The sequence below is a fragment of the Acanthochromis polyacanthus genome, chromosome 23 (genome assembly GCF_021347895.1).
Source record: "Acanthochromis polyacanthus isolate Apoly-LR-REF ecotype Palm Island chromosome 23, KAUST_Apoly_ChrSc, whole genome shotgun sequence".
In the NCBI taxonomy this organism is placed as follows: Eukaryota; Metazoa; Chordata; class Actinopteri; family Pomacentridae; genus Acanthochromis; species Acanthochromis polyacanthus.
In genome coordinates, this window is record NC_067135.1 from 19,095,562 (window position 1) to 19,114,398 (window position 18,837).

Sequence of the window (18,837 nt, forward strand, 5' to 3'; positions counted from 1 at the left end):
TCTCTCGTTTCCCGGAGCTCGGCTTCTCGGTGTGGGCGCAGTCAGGGGGAGGAGTTAAATCCGCTTATTTCGTCATAAGCGGACCCAAATCAAAATCGGACGTTTGAGCAGTCATTTTAACAAAATGTGGTGTAGCAAGGCAGGGAGAAAACAGTTTTCAAATTCGAACCTCATAATGAGCTACTGCAACACACACTGCTGTAAGAACACTTTCACAAAGTGAGGTTCGCATAATATGTCCCCTTTAAGATCTTACATTTGTCCACAGACTTGTACATATCTTAGTGGTGATAAACTGACATCCTTCAGTAAAAGTATCAGGACTACAGGGTAGAAATACTCTGTTAAAAGTCATACGTAAAAATCTATGCATAAGTAAAAGTACAAAAGTGTTAGCATCTAAATATAAACTTAGAGTAAAAGTACTCATTGAAAATGCTATAATTCATGAGACTGGATTATATTTATTCATGCAATAGTGTGTTTATTGCTTTAATCTTGAAGCTGGTAAAGCTGACTTACTACTTTATATCTGCGGGGTAGCTTGTGAATTTTAAATAAAGCTTAATTAAATCTTATCTTAATCTAAAATTTTACATAATTAAAAAAAATTATGTACATATTTTTGTGATCAAACTAAATCTACAAAGCGGCTAAAGTCATGAAATTGATGTTGCCATCTAAAAAATTTCAACTAGTAACAGTAACTGATTAATGTAGTAAAGCAAGACCAATCTTATTCCTCCTGATAAGCAGTCCAGTGGGGATACGAAGCAGGAACCCAAGGGCAAATAACCCAAAACCTATAAGTAAATGCATGTAGATCCTACCTCTGTTGCAAAATACTCTACCATTCAAAAGTTTGGGGTTATCCGGACAATTTCATGTTTTCCATGAAAACTCACACTTTCATTCATGTGCTAACATAACTGCACAAGGGTTTCTAATCATCAATTAGTCTTTCAACACCATTAGCTAACACAATGTAGCATTAGAAGACAGGAGTGATGGTTTCTGGAAATGTTCCTCTGTACCCCTATTTAGATATTCCATTAAAAGTCAGCCATTTCCAGCTAGAATAGTCATTTATCTCATTAGCAATGTCTAGATTGGATTTCTGATTCACTTAATGCATGGGTGGGCAAACTTTTTGGCTCATTGACTTTTGAAATTCGACAGACGGGCCAGACCAGCATCAGATGGTTGGAGATTGTGCAAACTAATATGAATTACATGTTAAAGACAATACTGACAAAGTAAAGAATACTCACATTCAGTTTCGGTGGGAACAGTGTTGTTGGTCTCCCTTTTTTGCCCGAGCATCAAAGTCTGGTGTCAAAGTTTCTTCAAGAAACTTCATGAACTGACGATGCTGAAGCCCTCTCCCTCATATAATGTTAACGAGTTTTACGACTGGCTTAATGACATGATCAAGATGCAAAACAGACTTACAGAGCGCTTCCTGATGGATCATGCAGTGTAGGAAAACCACATCCAGCTCAGGGTTTTCCTCCTTCACCTTTTTCCGGTCGAGTTTGGCATCCATCCGTGGTAACATTGGCGAGTTTACACCACGACAGCTTCATCCTCTGGATGACCCCAGACACCCTGTCCTCCAGTCCTCTGCACGTGTTTTCCCCTTCATGGATTAGATGGTCAAAAATTCCTCCGTTGTCTCAAAATGTTCATTAATCCATCCATTCACACCGCTTTATCCTCACTAGGGTCGCTGGAGTCTATCCCAGCTGACTCGGGCAAAGGCAGGGGACACCCTGGACAGGTCACCAGTCTGTCACAGGGCTACATATACAGACAGACAATCACACTCACATTCACACCTACAGGCAATTTAGAGTAACCAATTAACCTCAGCATATTTTTGGACTGTGGGAGGAAGCCGGAGTGCCCGGAGAAAACCCATGCATGCACAGGGAGAACATGCAAACTCCATGCAGAAAGATCCCAGACCCCGGGATTTGAACCGGGGATCTTCTTGCTGCAAGGCAAAAGTGCTAACCACTAGTCCACTGTGCAGCCCCCTGTTCATTAATCCCTCTAATAAAAATTAAAAGCTGAGCAGTGTCTTTTATGTCATTACTTTCGTCCAGTGTTAATGAATATAGCTTGAAGACTGGTGTGAAGCAATCCAGCACCGCTAAGAAAGGTGTGAAGTGAGCAAACGCTCGTATTTAGGGGAGCCTGTGTATACTTGACATTACGGTAATATAGAATTGTGGGAAAACTGCTAGTTTCCATAGACTCCTTCCACCTCAGTCTTGTACTAGACCTCAACAGGAAGACCCCCACTCAATTTGGGGTCAATCTGATGTGCCGTTTAAAAAAATGCTTTTAAAATCTTCATATCTTTTTTTCAGCGTAACGGCAGGTCCTCCTGCACGTGCGCGCGCAATAGACGGGAACGGGTCAATCGACAGGAAAGTACAGCTGAGGTGGGGAGACATAAATTAACCTGGATAGGCACCCAGTCGATAAAACAAACGCACATGGCGTTATCTGTCAAAATAACAGCGCGGTGGCCCTAATCACAGTGTTAACCCTTCCTATTCGCCCCCGACCGTGGTCAGGAAGCCCGGGGTTAACCCCCTTCACTTCCTCAGCAGCCGTAGAGGCAAAGACACAGGAGCCCAGCCGTATCGAAGAACACTGCAGCCTTTATTGTCCATCAACAGTGGCTGAACCGCACAGTACCGCCAACCCAGCAACTACACACCTTCTCTCCTCCTCTACCAAACCGACTGCCGTCTCTCTCGCTCGCGCTGCATTCAAGGTCGCTTGGACAGCTCGCTCTCTCCCACACACACACGCTGCTCTCTCTCCCTCTCTCATGTCGGAGCCACACACTCTCATAACAGCATAATCTTTGAAATGCGCTGGCGTAGCGGCCCTAATCACGGCGTAATCTTTTAAACTGACAGCTTAACGGGCTGTTATGACAGCGTAACGGCCGTTATGCTGAAATGCGCTGGCGAGAACCCTGATAGTATTGCAAAATTATGATTCATATTACAGGAAAACTGCTAGTTTCCACAGACTCATTCCACTTCAGTCTTGTAGTAGACCACAACAGGAAGACCCCCACTCAATTTGGGGTCAATCTGATGTGCCATTTCAAAATAAAAGCCCTCTAAATTCTTCATATCTATAGTATATTATTGCAAAATTATGATTCATATTACAGGAAATCTGCTAGTTTCCACAGAATCAATCCACCTCAGTCTTGTACTAGACCACCCCAGGGAGACCCCCACTCAATTTGGGGTCAATCTGATGTGGCATTTCAAAATAAAGTGCCTTTAAAATCTTAATATCTATAGTATATTATTGCAAAATTATGATTCATATTACAGGGAAACTCCCAGTTTCCACAGACTCATTCCACCTCAGTCCTGTACATTTTAAAATTCTGGATATGAATTATCATAAAGCGACTACTGGAAAATAAGAAGAAAGTGCCATGGGAAAACAGACTGGATTGAGAAAAAACGGAAAGGAGGAGTTCTGGACCATCGTACTCAGCAAGATGGCAGTAGCTGTGGTGTCATTGTCACCATGGTAAGTAAAAGTAATGAATAAAGAATGCATTAATTGCAATGAAACAGAGAAGGCAACTGGATGTGTGCCTTGTGCTGTTAATCATGTCATCAAGTCTGTATCTTTTTAATGTGAACTGTATTAGTATTTCATTATGGATGCAAATCCTAATTTATGTAAGTGTTTTACATTTTACATTGTACACATTGTAATTACATTTTATTCACATTGTAAATATTTTTAACTATTATTGAAAAGAATAAGACTCTAATAAGTCAATGGGAACCGACTGAAGATAGCCCACTGAAGACGATGAAGATTTTATTTATTTTTGATGAAAGAACTGAGCAAGAAATAGAACCAGTAAAAGTTATGGCTATTATTATAGTATTATCATTGTAGCATTTCATTATGGATGCACATCCGAATGTATGTAACTGTTTTACATTTTATTTACATTGTAATTATTTTTGTTAATCATTATTGTAAAGAATAAGACTCTAATAAGTCATTAGGAACCAACTGAAGATAGCACATTGAAGATGTTGAAGATTTGATTTGTTTTTGATGTCAGGACTGACAAGAAATAGAACCAGTAAAAGTTATGGCTTAATGGTTTATTTGACTTAGAAAGGATTCTTCAAGAAATCTGAAAACAAACTGACTCTAAATTGAGTGGGGGTCTTCCTGGAGTGGTCTACTACAAGACTGAGGTGGAATGAGTCTGTGGAAACTAGCAGATTTCCTGTAATATGAATCATAATTTTGCAATAATATACTATAGATATGAAGATTTTAGAGGGCTTTTATTTTGAAATGGCACATCAGATTGACCCCAAATTGAGTGGGGGTCTTCCTGTTGAGCTCTAGTACAAGACTGAGGTGGAATGAGTCTGTGGAAACTAGCAGTTTTCCCGCAGTTCTATATTACCGTAATGTCAAGTATACACAGGCTCCCCTAAATACCAGCGCTTGCTCACTTCAAGCCTTTCTCGGTGGTGCTTGACTGACTCCGCTTTTTCACTTAGTGAGCTGGCTAAGTCTTCGTCGATTAGTTCAACACTGCAAGTAACTGTCCTGCTGATAAACTTTTTTTTTTTTCAAATTAGTTTTTGCTCTCTGGACACAGGAGACCTGCTGTCTCTACCATGCATTCTTTCAAAAACTTCCCTTCAGAGAAAGGATTGCTAGCCTTTGCTATTTTGAATGTTAGCAAATAACTTGCCTTCATGCTTTACTCTTGAATCGCAGTTAGCAGAAAAACATATTTTGCTGAGTGTGTAAACTGGCTGCCAGCCTCTGACCGTAGCTGTCCGTTCTTGGCTGACTGGTTGCTAATGTAGTTAGCATGCTTCATGGGAAAGTGCCGGCTGATATTGTATTTCTTTAAAAACCGCAACGGTTTCATTGCAAATAAGACATACAGCCTTTGAACGGACTTCAGCAAAAAAAAAAAATTAGTAGTCCACTCCTTCTGAAACACTGACACTCACTTGTCGACTTTTCTTTTCTTTGGTCCACTCATTGTTACCGCAGGGCTCAGTGTAGCTGCAAAGAGAAAATGAACCAACAAAGGTCACTTGTGTCTGGAGCGCGCCATCTAGTGGGGTCAACAGAAACGTCAGGTACTGCAGTCAGTTCTAATATTGACAAAATTATTACGCGGGCCATATGGGGCCAGGGGCCGTAGTTTGCCCATGCCTGATTTAATGTTATCTTCATTGAAAAGAACTACTTTTCTTTCAAAAATATGTACATTTCTACATCATCCCAAACTTTTGAATGGTACTGTATTAAAGTAAATATCCACATTACTAAATGATAATTCTTTCCTCCAAATACTGTAAAGTGTAGCATTTCTTTCCGCATTAGCACATTTATGTTTATTTTATGGCTGTGGTTTAAAAAAAACACTTTAAACAGACAAGTATAGTAAAACTTTTATTCAGTTTTTTCCAAGTCAAAAAACAAAGAGAACAAAGATACAGAGAATGAGATCATGACTTGATTTCTATACAGTGGCAAATTTAATTTAAACCTCCTTTGCCCAGACATGTAAAGTCTTTCCTCAGCTTGAAACCCTGCATCGCCCTCAGGACGTACACAAACTGCTCACGCATACAAACAGACATTCATTCGCCTGGGAGTCCTGATGTCCTGAACAGACTGGGCAGCACACATTTAAGACAACAGGATCGGACGAAGCATAGTGGACCAAAATATCACAATGTCTGGCATTGAAGTCCACCACAATATTTACTAAGTGCAATTCCCAAACCTGCTTCATGTCAAAAGGCCAGAGGATGCAGTCCGTAAATTCAAGACTAACTGGGAAGCAGCGTTTGACAAATTTAGACAAATCATTTAACGATTTTCAGAACAGAACCCTAAGACAGTCTTTTCACTTCAGGACTCCCAGTCAATATCTTCCCCACCCCTCCCCATGATTCCCCTCGTCACAGGTACATACACTGGTAGAAAAAAAATTAAACACTGATTTCAGAAAGAATTACTTGTGAATGAAGAGGGAGGAGACCCAGCTAGTCCAAAGCACTCAAACCGTGTTAAATGATCATATGGAACAAGGAAAGGAAAACTTTTTTTCAATTCTCATCTGGCGTACAGACGTTTAACACAGTCAAAGTTGAAAAGAAAGTTCACACTAATGTAGTGGGTAAGGTTTCTTAAGAGAGCCCAAAAGCACTGTTTCTTTGGACGATCTCTGCTAAAAAAAAAAGAAAAAAGTTTCACTGTAGTGAAGAGAAAGGCCATTCCAAGATGTGAAAACACCAAATTTAACACTGAACCTTTTGCTCTTCTACTTTTTGACTGAAGCAACATCACAACCTGGTGGCAAAATGTTGTACAACCAGAAGTAAAAAGCGCAGTTGCAGCAAAAAACTTAAGGCCGATGGGGAGAACGGCAGCGAAAAGAAAAAGTACTCCCCTCCCTCCCATGCCCTGCCCCTTCATCCACAGTATAATGTATATTAGCCTCCTGCAAACAAGTTCACAAAGTCACCAAAAGCAAACGAGAGAAAAGCCCCAAAAAAAATTAAATTCTTAATTTTTCTCTAGTCATATTCACACAGAATATTAGTTAACTTTCTTTCTTAAATAAACTGAATAGTCCAAATAAACTTGTGTACACTTGAGCTATCAGAAATGGGACAAAGATTAGCAAAAAACTTGGAGGGATTTAAAAAAAAAATAAAGTCAACCTAAAGTTTGATTAAAATGCATTAACATGTGCTACTCATGCAAACAATGACAAAAGCAGCAAGGCCAAACTAGCATCCATGTGTGCCCCATTTCCTCCTACATCAAAATAAAGACAGAATAATTCAGACTATTTGTAATAGAAATCTTTCAATCAAGAGTGTCAATATTACTATCTGGAAAAGTGTTTTTTTGTTTTTTTTTGATGCACAAGTCTCCAAAATGGTAAGGGGCAAGAGAATGCTGGTAAGTGTTTTTGTGACATCTTTCAGGTCTCTGGGGTGTGAAGGAGGAAGAGGGGAGGGCGACAGGTACATAGACTTATGTAGTTGGTGATGTTTAGAGTGAAGTATCTTGTCCCTGCAAACCAGTTTCTCTCTCCTAGAATGAATGTATTTCTGCTTATGAACCCAAGTTTTTTCTTTAGACAATTTGACCCACTGTTTTAGTATATCACACTCATGCTCCATCTTATTTTTCATCCACAAAAATGCCCCCAAAACTGGCAGAAACTTTTACAAAAGCAGCAAAAGGTCTAACAACTTGGTGAAATATGCAGTAAACAGAGTCTAAACATTACCTCCTTGATTCTCTTTACAGCTTATGCTTTAGTAATGAATACAATCCACTCTTCAGAAAGGCATTTGGCAATATATATGCTTTCCAGCAACGACTACACACCCAACATTTAGAGAATGAGAGAGAGAGAGACTGGATGCAGTACGCTATAAAGTTAAAAAGGGACTTTTCCTCCCCCTTAAATGTTCACCACACCTTCCTCTCCTTTTCATTCCCTTTAGGGATTCTCAGTTTTGCTTCGACACCCCAAGTGAAAATTAAAAAACTATTTCAAAAGGCAGCCTTTTTTTTTTTCCTTCAGGCAAAGCTGTTCAAGTTTCACATAATAGTTTAGAACATTTTGCGGAGTAAAAGGTGGGGGGGCAGCTCCCTCAGGATGGTGAAGACACAGATCCCGAGGCTGAGATTTCCTCGGAGAAAAGATCGCAGCTGGGAAACCTGCGGCAAGAGACACCACCGCCTCCAGCTGGTTAAAGGTGCTGTCCTTCAGTTGTTCAACCACGAGGTGAAAGGGTTGCTTCAGCTGCCCCTCCTTCTCCGCCGTGGTTCATTAGTTGTTCTCCTCGTCGCTGTCATCGGGGCTGATGGCCGGGCTGTAAGTGGGTGAGGTGGGGCTGTAGCCGGGGGAGGTGGGGCTGTATGTGGAGCCCTTGGGACTAGTTGGCGAGTATGTAGGAGACGTGGGGGAATACTTGGGTGAAGTTGGGGAGTAAGTAGGGGAGGTGGGAGAGTATTTGGGGCTGGTCGGGGTGTAGGTTGGGGAGGTGGGGGAGTAGGTGGGAGAGGTGGGGCTGTATTTTGGAGTCGTAGGGGAGTAGGTGGGAGAAGTGGGCGAGTACTTCGGTGATGTTGGGGAATACTTTGGCGAGGTCGGGGAGTATTTGGGTGAGGTGGGGGTGTACTCCGGGGAGCTGGGGCTGTATGAGGGAGAAGTTGGGGTGTATTTGGGTGAAGTGGGGGAGTAGGATGGGGAGCTGGGGCTGTATGAAGGCGAGCTGGGAGTATAGGTGGGCGACTGTGGGGTGTAACGTGGACTGGAGGGGGAGTAGGATGGAGATGTGGGGGAGTACGAGGGAGAGGTGGGGGAGTAGTTGGGGCTGGTTGGGGTGTAGTTGGGGGAAGTTGGGGAGTAAGAGGGTGACGTCGGGGAGTATGAAGGGGAGGTAGGGGAGTAACTGGGTGAGGTGGGGGTGTAGTTGGGCGACGTGGGGCTGTAGCTTGGGCTGGTTGGCGAGTAGGAAGGCGAGGTGGGGGAGTACGACGGGGAGGTGGGAGAGTAGGATGGAGATGTGGGAGAATAAGAGGGTGAAGTGGGCGAGTAGGAAGGCGAGGTGGGTGAATAGCTGGGCGACGTCGGGCTGTAGCTTGGCGACGTCGGACTGTAGCTCGGCGAGGTGGGAGAGTAGGAGGGGGAGGTGGGAGAATAAGACGGGGAGGTCGGGGAGTAGGAGGGAGACGTTGGGGAGTAAGAAGGAGATGTGGGCGAATAGGAGGGGGAGGTCGGGGAGTAACTGGGCGAAGTGGGGGAGTAGGAGGGAGATGTCGGGCTGTAGTTGGGGCTGGTGGGCGAGTAGGAGGGAGAAGTCGGGGAGTAGGAGGGTGATGTCGGGGAGTAGCCCGGGCTCTGTGGGGTGTAGCCGCCTGGAGAACGAGGCTCGTAGGCGGGGGAGGTGGGCGAGTAGTTTGGTGACATGGCTCCACCTAAAAGAGCAAAGCAGCCATTAAATTCAGTGGGAAAGACACAAACATCATCTTATGGCCACGATTACTTCTCATATTATACGCAAAAGCAGGAAAAAAGCTTACCAGATGTGAGAATATAATAAATATAAGAAAATATAAGTAATCAGTAAACAAGAAAAACTTCATACTACTTTCAATAATATATTTTTATTACATGCTACAAACATATTTTTCAGTTAAATAACTATGTAAATTTTAAAAAGTATGTAATCTTATGTTGCATACCTGTACATTTTCTCAAGCTCCAAGACAGAAATCTCCACTTCAAAAGCACTCACTACCCTACCTACTTTATTCTGAAAAATTTTACTGAAGTGTTTGTTCATGTATCATTTATAGCCTGATTCATAGAACATGATATTTCGAAAAACTTTCTGACTAACCTGTCAATAAACGGAAATACAAAATTTAAAACCTGGCTTTATCCATTGTTCAGATTTCTGTTCTTGAAATAAGTTAGTCCATATTTAGGAAGATAATACTCCATTTTTATACCTGAAACATCAGTGTAGAAAACTTGTGATAGAAAAAGTAATTATCCTAATACTGGAAAAGATTCATGGCGACACCTACTGGATAAAAAAAAAAATCTATCCCATTCATCTTTAGTATCGCCCCTCAAACAAATGAATGTAAAAAACAAAGCTTTCTGCAGTGTCTAACCTGGAGATGGGATGTATGGGCTGGCAGGTCCTGGAGACCCTGGAGACCCAGGAGTGGGAGACCAGCGTGGGGAGTAACCTGGAGAGAAGCCACTTGCATCTGATGCTGCACTGGGAGAGAAACCTGCTGCTCCAGGGGTCATTCCACTTCCTGGAGGACAGGAAAAGACAACCAACCTCAGTGGATGAAAACCAATAAAAAAGGAAAGAGCCAAAGCAATGTAGGAGTGTACTCACCAACACTGGGGGACCAGGCGCCATAGGCCGGGGTAGCTCCTGTGTTCCAAGGGGTCATGGCAGGCGACATGCCACTCATGGGACTCGGCACAGTGCCAAAGAACATTCCAGTGGCTGAATATAGCATGGACACAGGGCATAAATATCATACTTGTATTTACTGTAACAAAAGTTCATCGTTGTATCCAACAAATGTTTCCACACTTACATCCAGCCACGCTGATGCCAGGTATGTTTGTAGGGATCTCCATGCCGTATTTACACTTCTCAGCATCCAGCAGCAGGTCAAAGCAGCCTGTCCCTGCTGGGGCGAGCTGGCCCAGCATGATGTTCTCCGACACACCCTTCATGGGATCACTCTCGCCATGGGATGATGCCTCCATCAACACATCCACCTGGAGGAGAGAACGCAAAAAAAAAAAGGAATTGAGAAAACGAAATCAGGTCATTTAAAAAAAATAAAAATCTGCAACTAAAACTGTTTCGACAAACGAGACTATTCTAAGGAAAAATAATTCCGGTAACTAGTAATTATTGTCATACCGTCTCCTCAAAGGAACACTTCATGAGTGGTCCTGTGTCTTGACGGTTGATGCCGTGACGTGTGATGGCCATCAAGTGACCACGACAGGTCATTGTGTCACAGAGCAGAGCCAAATGACGGTAGTTGACGTAGGAACCGTCAAAGGAGATGACGTGGTACAACTCCCTCTCCAGTGCCTTTCGCACAGCCTCAATTCCCAAAACCTATGAAACAAAGAGAAGTAAGGGTAGATAAAAAATATATATATATAAAAAAACAAAACACTTCGATTCCTTTGTTGAGACCAAGCTATTTTTATGCATTTGTACCGTGAAGATCTCCACAATGTCGTTGGAGGTGGTTCTGACGGGATCGACATCCTTCTCGCTGAGGACTCTCATGAGGCTTACTCCATCTGTCTCAAGGATCCACTCCTGCAGTGCTTTGAACTCGCCATCCTCTGTGATGATGATCTTCTTTTTATTGTCAGTCTGGGGCAAGTGCATGTACACCTGAAGCAGAAGAGTTCACATTTAACTAACAGCAACAAGCAGCCTTTTTTGTAGTAGTCATCTTGAAGTAGGAATATTATGATTGGTCCGTCACTGTTTCCACTCCGTTACCTTACTGATCTGCTCAATGCCCTGCAGGGTCATGTCTGTCAGCATGTTGGACTCGATGCACCTCAAAAACACATCATCGTCCATTTTGTCCACCACCTCCTCATCCTACACAACAAAACAGTTATTTAGAATTTAAATTAAAAAACGACAAAAGTCCATTAATTGTAATTGTATATAATACAATTTTCTCACCTCCTGGAACTTGTTCTCGTCGCTGTTCATGATTCTGATTCGCAACACAAGCTTCTCTGCATTGTCGTCATTGAAGATGCAGTTCAGGTCGTCTCCAAAACCTTGTAGAGAAACACACAGAAACCAGTGCCATTAAGGAAACCTACCTTGTTTCTGTTAAAACACCTAAAAAAAAAAAAAAAGTTTGCTCAACCCACCTGCATTGATCTTCTCCGCAATCTGCTCCATAGTCAGTTTGCGATCGGTCATGTGCTTGCGGTCGAGCTCAATGCGCAGAAGCCACGGTGAAATGCGCGTTACGTCAAAGTCAGGCATCTCATAGTAGACATTCACCCACTCCTGGTCCTCGGCCACCACAGTGTTCTGCGGGTTGGGGTCGTAGTAGATGGCGGTGTTGGCTGTCACCTGAGAGAAAAGGCTCATTTTAAATCCCAGGTTGTAAACTAGAAATTATTATGGTTCTGGTATTGCACTGAAAAAAATGGCAAAAACAACTATAGCTTCTTTACCATACTGTAAAAATGGAACTACAATAGAAGAAACTATTGAATAACTTTCTTACTTTCCGCAGAGTGGTGTGCTCCAGTCGACAGAGGATGTCCTTGGCCCTCTCGGCGTCACGTGCTGCCTGACCCAGCAGGAACACAGTCAGCGAGGGGGTCTTGGGCCTCTTTGAGATGTTGATCAACTCCTTCAAACGGGGCACACCCAGTGTGACGTTCTTGGCTGACACACCGGCGTAATGGAAAGTGTTCAGGGTCATCTGGGTGGCTGGCTCTCCCAGTGACTGAGCGGCTAGAGCACCAACCATTTCACCTGGGTGGGCCTGGAATGACAAAAACGTGGTATTTTTCAGTGAATCCAGGAATCTCAGAGGTTCAATGTTAAGCTCAGACAGTTCTTAAAACGCACACATCAATACACAAAACTTACAATGGACTGGTTGAACTTGGTCTCAATCTCTCCTAGAAGCCAGTCAAAAGCCTCTGTGGAAAGGCGGAACTCCTCGGTCATGCGTTTGGAGCAGAGCGTAGAGCGCAGGTGGATGTTAAAGAGCAGAGTGGCATTCTGCTGCGCCTGTCTGCTGAGAGGGTCGTCCCCATTCACAATGACAAGTTTCTTGCTCAGCTCATGAACACCTGCGGATGCAAACACACATACAACATTGCGTGCTATTAAAAAAAAAAAAAAAAAAGGAAGCTCAAATTCTACATCCAAAGACATCACCATATGATTCACAAACTTTAAATAAATGGTTAATCTTCAACACTTAATGGGATTTGTCATCTTTGACCTTACCCTCGACCACCCTGAGAGGGTTCAAGTCTGTTGGGGTGCGAGTGTTGATACGGAAGATCTTCTGAGCGTTCCAGATCATTCTTGCCAGGTTGCATGGCAGCACCACCTGCAGGTGAGAAGAAATATGACAGACGAGCAGTTTTGATTTTGCTTTGCAGAATCTAAGGTACTGTTAAAAAGCACAGGTCTGTCTGAAGTTCTGTTCACACACACCTTACTGTCTCCAGTGGGGAAAATTGCTCGCAGGATCTCCCTGTCCTCCTTCATCTTGTCAAACTCCCTCTCCAAACTACTTTGTACATGGGCATTGGTCAGGACGTCTTTTACAACGTCCTCCTGCAGCATCCGCCTCAGTGCTCGCTCATTGGTGCAATCAAACTTAAACCTAGACAGAGCAGATGACGTCATTAAACCACTTTTTAAAACAGGCTCCACGTATCAATATTAAATGTCACTAAAAACACCATTACAAAATATATTTGAATTCTATGATGGAGCACATACATAAGCAGGCATGGGACTTACTTCTTTTCAAAGGCCTTGTGTGAGGGTTTCAGTGTTGCCAGATTTTGGAATTCTACATTCTCTCCTGCCAAGCCATCCTCACCATAGCGCAGCTGTACCACCTGGTTGATGGAGTTTCGCACCGTGCCATCGTACTTCACCATCACAGACTCCATAGATTTGATCAGACGACGCTGGATGTAACCTGGAGCATAGAATTGGAATCCCTTTTGTTAACTCTGAACAACTTTTTCTATATTTAAGTCTAATAAGTGCTACATTTTCAACTTAATTTCTACAAACTACTCTGTATTGTTTTTCTACTCTCCGTGTTTCAAAGACTGCTTGGACTAACCAGTCTCGGCTGTCTTGACAGCTGTATCAATCAGACCCTCTCTGCCTCCCATGGCGTGGAAGAAGAACTCTGTTGGTGTCAGGCCAGCCAGGTAGGAGTTCTCCACAAAGCCTCTGCTCTCAGGGCCATAGTCATCTTTAATGAAATGAGGCAGGGTGCGGTGTTTGAAGCCGAAGGGGATTCGCTTACCCTCCACGTTCTGCTGTCCCACCACAGCAATAACCTGGAGGAAAGGCAAACCAAGTGTTGTCAGTCCTGCTTCTCCTCCTCTAAAGTAATGATGGACTGGTGGACTCTTACCTGTGAGATGTTAATCTTTGAACCCTTCGATCCAGCCACCACCATGGACTTGAAGTTGTTGTACTCGGACAGAGACTTCTGGGCAGAGGATCCTGTTTTGTCACGAGCATCATTGAGGATACGATTCACCTGATTCTCAAAGGTCTGCCTCAGCGTGTTACCAGGAGTGGGCTCCAGCTCGTTGTTGTGAGCTTTCTCGATGACCTAGCACATGAAAAGCATTATTAGACGTATAACCCTGTACAAATGTGTTGGAATGGCCTAGCATGAATCCTTCTGTGAGCTTTAGAGGTGCTGGTGACGATACAAATATTGTTCTTACTTCTATCACATCCTGTTTGGCTTTCTTGATGGTATTCTGGATGTCAAGGTATGTCTTGGCATCAGCAATGGAGTCACCAATACCAATGGAATGACCTGTTTATATAACATGAGGTTTGTCATGAGACTTAAATCGCAAACAAAATAGAGGATTAATTGCAAAGACAAAAAAATGTAGTAAAAATAATGTGTGTCCACTTCAGATTTCTTACCCTCAATGAGCAGCCAGTTGTTGACCACAGTCTGAATGTTGGAGTAGAAGAGTCTGGTGATGTCGTGACCCATCTCCAGGTAGGAGATGTGGACAAGAGACCCAGCTGAGGTTCCCAGGGACTTCTTACACAGGATGCCCATGATCAGTTCACCATTCTCCACTATAACCTGTGAAAAACAAAAAAGTTTGCGTCAGGCAACTTGGATTAGAATCAATTTTCATTCTTTAATCAATACATGTGATTCAGGGCTTTGTACCTTGGTGTCACCAGGTGAAATGTGTTTGTAAGGGCCACTGTCCTCATCGTCGGGGTGGGTGCTGTGCGTGCGGATCACATTAATGTGTCCTGGAATGATGAGGCTGAAGATCTGCTTGCCTGTCCACAAAGGGCGGGGTTTGAGGATCGCTGGTTGAGGCATTTTCCCGTCCCAGGTGGAGAGGAACATGAGCAGGTTCATCACTTCACCCTGTCACAGGGAAAATACACAGGGAATGGAAAGTCAGTGAGCATTTAAGACGTTTTCATGTCACTCAAAGGGGCAGCTGTTGGTGAGGCGATTCTGCTTACCCTCTCTAAGAAGACGTCTCTTTTGGTGAATTTGCGAACAGCTGTGAGGGTGTCCTGCACGATACCCATGACGGGCCTGTTGGACTGGGGTGTCACAATCATACGTGGCACCATGGCCAGCTCCTGGATCTCTGCCCTCGTCTCAAGGGACTGAGGCAAGTGGAGATTCATCTCATCCCCATCAAAGTCAGCATTGTATGGTGTGGTGACACTGAATGGAGACAGAGAATGTTAGTGATGTTACACCACATTTCTAACTCTTATCAGAGCCCTGACAGTGATAGGAGCGTGCATTAAGACCAGACTTATACAGTCCAAGAATTGCTAGGATATAAATGAGGAGTTTCAGATACTAAAGCAAAACTGAAGATTTGAACATGAATTCATGTCAACAAATCTTGACTTCAGCTGTTGTTACACTGCTTCTATAACAAGTATTAAACAATGTCTGTAACAAGTAACAGCCTGTTTTAAAAGGAACACATTTATAAAGTCAGATTTTCATTTGTTACCTGAGGTTGAGACGAAATGTGGACCACGGCAGAATCCGAACCCTGTGTCCCATCATAGACATTTTGTGTAGTGTAGGTTGCCGGTTGAAGATGACAATGTCTCCATCACACATATGTCTTTCCACCTACACAGAGAAAAATCTATTTTAGTCGGGAGTAAAATAAAATACATAAAGTGTCCTAAAAAACACATTCCATACAGGTTGCACGGTAGCATTTTTTATACGTTTTTCAACTTGCCTTGTAGCCAATTTGCAGATGAAGGTCACTTGGTTTAGGATGAAATCGCAGGTCAATTCTGTCTCCATTGTCACGGATGATGTATTTGGCTCCAGGGTACTGGCTGTTGCCTCTTCGCACCAACTCTTGCAATCTGATAAATGCCACCAGAAAAACTTAGTTGACTTTCAATCTGAATGGTAAAATGATTTTAGAATACACATTACATGAAGTTTAATTTCCAAACTACTCTGATGTACCTGTCAATATTGAAGGGTGTGACAATTTCCGGGAAGGTCATGTTGGCTGCGATGGATCGTGGTACGCCCACTTGGTCAATTTGCAAGTTGGGGTCTGGCGTAATGACAGTTCGTGCTGAGAAGTCCACACGCTTGCCCATCAGGTTACCTCGCACTCGCCCCTCCTTCCCCTTTAGACGTTGTTTTATGGATTTGAGAGGGCGGCCAGACTTTTGCATTGCCTGGGAAAGAAAACAGTCGATTGAAATGGAGCCCTAAAATATACTGTGCAAGAAATGCAAGGCTAAAAAAATGTGACACTTGGCTGGCATTACTTGTAGATATCATTCATTAGACACATACCCTTGGCAGGCCTGGCAGCTCATTGTCCACCATAGTGGCGACATGAAACTGAAGCAGCTTCACATCCTCAGCTATGACGTGAGCAGCTGCACCACTCTGCTCATTTCTTCTCAGCTGGTTGTTGATCTTAACAATGTCGGCCAGCTTATGGGTCAAGTCATCCTTTAAAATACAAGTTATTTCAGATTTTGTCAAGCACAGATCTGAACTTCATGCATGCAGTAGCGAAATATGAGGTATAACAACAATTCCAACTGGGTTCATATTAATTCACCTGGTTGCGAGCAGACCCCTGCATGACGACAGCAGGCCTCACAGCAAGTGGAGGCACAGGCAGCACAGTCACTATCATCCACTCTGGTCTGGCAAATTTGGGGTCCATACCCAAGATGATGTCTTCTTCATCTGAGATGCGCTTGAAAATCTCATGCACACGCTCAGGACTCAGCAGGATTTTCTTCTCCTGCGAATCCTCATTAACATGCTTCCACTCAGCATACAGCTCCAAGCCAGAGCGTCTGATGCGTGGCTGGTAGCGCCCACAGCCACCGTGGCCCTGTGCAAGGAATACAGTAGGGAGTCAAGGGACAAGTGTAAGAAAACAAAGATGAGCTGAGAGCTGAAATGCTTGTTAATTATGTCAAAAAGACTCGACCCAAATACCTTCTCCTTGGTAATATCCTCCTCTGTCTCCTGCTGTTCCATTCCAAATTTGTTGTCCATCTCCTCTCCTCCTTCACAGATATTTTTTCCTTTGCACAGCTCATACACATGGGTCAAACGCTTCCTGGGTTGCCCTTTGGATTTTGCCAGGATGTCTTTGATCTTAGGATTGTTCTAAAAGTAGCAGTAATGAAAATATAAGCATCAAAACTGCAAAAGCCACTGGAAAAAAGGAAATACATGTCTATGATAAAACATCAGTTTTTATCAATATGTACTACAAAGTGGCCAAAGTACTTACTGAATCCACTAACAGCTTGGAGCAAAAGAAGCAGACGCATCGAAGAACCTTCATGATCTTTGTTACGAAGCCGACATGGAAAACTGGCTTTGCCAGTTCTATGTGCCCAAAGTGGCCTGGGCATTCTGTCATGTTGCCTGAGGGAACAAATGTCATGTAAAAAATATGATACAGGCAGCAGTGACCGGATAAATGATATATTGTAGCATGGCATGCGACCATAACACTGTACCTGCACAGGTCTGACATCTCCCACTTCGCTCTATAACCCCTTGTCTTGGGTCCATAAGGCCACCAAGTTTAGGACGTCCTCCTTCTGTTGTTTCGGGGTATTTGATCCCCCCTTCTGTAACGGACATCCGTTTCTGAAAAGAAAGACAACATAAAAATATTTTCTGATGGTAGAATAAAGAGTAGTTGATCATCAGTGATCAGAATTAGAATATAAATAACTCTTATCAATGATAAAATGTGTCATAGATAATAATAATAATTAACTTTTTTTTAACCTAAATCACTGATCTGATCATCACATCTCACTGTCAGTAAACCATCACCAATCAGTCAAAACAAAAGGTAAAAAAAAATAATCAGAATATAAACAAATTAAAATCTATCAAACAATTGTTGAACATAGTTAAAATAAAACTCTGCGCATAACTCTTACTTTGACATGAAACTGGATGTGTAAAAAAACATCCTAGTAAAACACAAACTAAACAGATGAACCTGATATAAATTAAACCTGAAAAACACCTAGCTTGTTAAAAAAAAATGCATTTCGATTTTATTGGAGTTACCTTTTGTTTATTAATTGTGTGAGACAACAGACCAATGTGTACATTGCGGTCAGTGGTAAAATCAAACACGCAGTGTCCACAACAAATAGCTATAAGCAACCAAAATTTCCGCTAACTGGTGGGACTAAAGGTAACATTGCGTAAGTAAAGAGGGGGTTTAATTCATGTTGTAGCATAAATCGATTTATAATGTTGTGCTTTAAGTTTTTTTTTTACTTCCTGCAATATGCTAGTTAGCTCAAGCTCCAGCCTTACACAGCTAGCTAGGCTAGGCTAACAGCAAGATTTTCCCGTTGCAAACAGAATCACGTCTTTGCTTTGTATGTTAAACTACACGAATAATCAAGAAACTACATTAGTGTATAGTGTGATCTGTGAGAGAACAAATAAATAAAAACTTCCCACTCCCCGAAAAGAAAACCTACAAGCTCATCTGGGCTGATGATGCCGAACTGAACTCTCTTGATCGTGCGCAATGGGCATGCGCTGTCGCCGGAGGGCGGTCCGTGCATCCTGTCTATTCAAAGAGACGCGTCCTTCCTCGGCACGCCGCTTTGTGAGCAGGAACAGCCTTTAAAATGTCGCCACGACACTGGTCAGGCCGCCAACGGTGACCGGAAAGTCTCCGAAGGCGATATTCCAGGGACTTCTGTTGTCGTTTGCCTTTGGAGCTGAATTATTTGTATTTTGGTCCTAAATAAGCTCGCCACCATCAGTCCCCCTCCCTTTTTCTGATCTACACTCTGGAGCGCTCTAAGCGCTTCTGAGCGTGGAATCGCCCAACGCTTGGTTATATAGACTGAGTGCTTACTACGGGGTTGCTCACTCCAAAACGCAGGGACTGGCTCT

General features: G+C 43.0%; 1 protein-coding gene across 1 annotated transcript; it reads right to left on the bottom strand.

Moving 5' to 3' along the window:
- Window positions 1-5,480: 5,480 nt before the first annotated feature.
- Window positions 5,481-18,758, bottom strand: polr2a (RNA polymerase II subunit A). Its single transcript, XM_022210219.2, has 29 exons — window positions 18,414-18,758; window positions 17,421-17,553; window positions 17,189-17,325; window positions 16,888-17,061; window positions 16,499-16,780; window positions 16,225-16,386; window positions 15,883-16,103; window positions 15,644-15,776; window positions 15,404-15,528; window positions 14,892-15,102; window positions 14,581-14,790; window positions 14,322-14,490; window positions 14,111-14,205; window positions 13,789-13,992; window positions 13,489-13,711; window positions 13,155-13,338; window positions 12,843-13,014; window positions 12,630-12,735; window positions 12,264-12,469; window positions 11,893-12,156; window positions 11,528-11,735; window positions 11,331-11,431; window positions 11,139-11,243; window positions 10,845-11,027; window positions 10,536-10,739; window positions 10,201-10,387; window positions 9,993-10,106; window positions 9,757-9,906; window positions 5,481-9,051 (listed from the first exon to the last, which is right to left on the bottom strand). The coding sequence occupies exons 1-29, from the start codon at window positions 18,498-18,500 to the stop codon at window positions 7,901-7,903; spliced, it is 5,901 nt and encodes a 1,966-aa protein (XP_022065911.2). The 5' UTR covers window positions 18,501-18,758; the 3' UTR covers window positions 5,481-7,900.
- Between the last annotated feature and the right edge of the window lie 79 nt (window positions 18,759-18,837).

Excerpts from the sequence above, each read along its gene's own strand:
- polr2a (XM_022210219.2), bottom strand. The coding sequence starts at position 18,500 with ATGCACGGACCGCCCTCCGGCGACAGCGCATGCCCATTGCGCACGATC. Across the intron at positions 9,907-9,992 it reads CGCCTGGTCCCCCAGTGTTG|GAAGTGGAATGACCCCTGGA; the intron begins GTGAGTACACTC and ends CCTGTCCTCCAG. Across the intron at positions 9,052-9,756 it reads CCCATACATCCCATCTCCAG|GTGGAGCCATGTCACCAAAC; the intron begins GTTAGACACTGC and ends TTGCTCTTTTAG.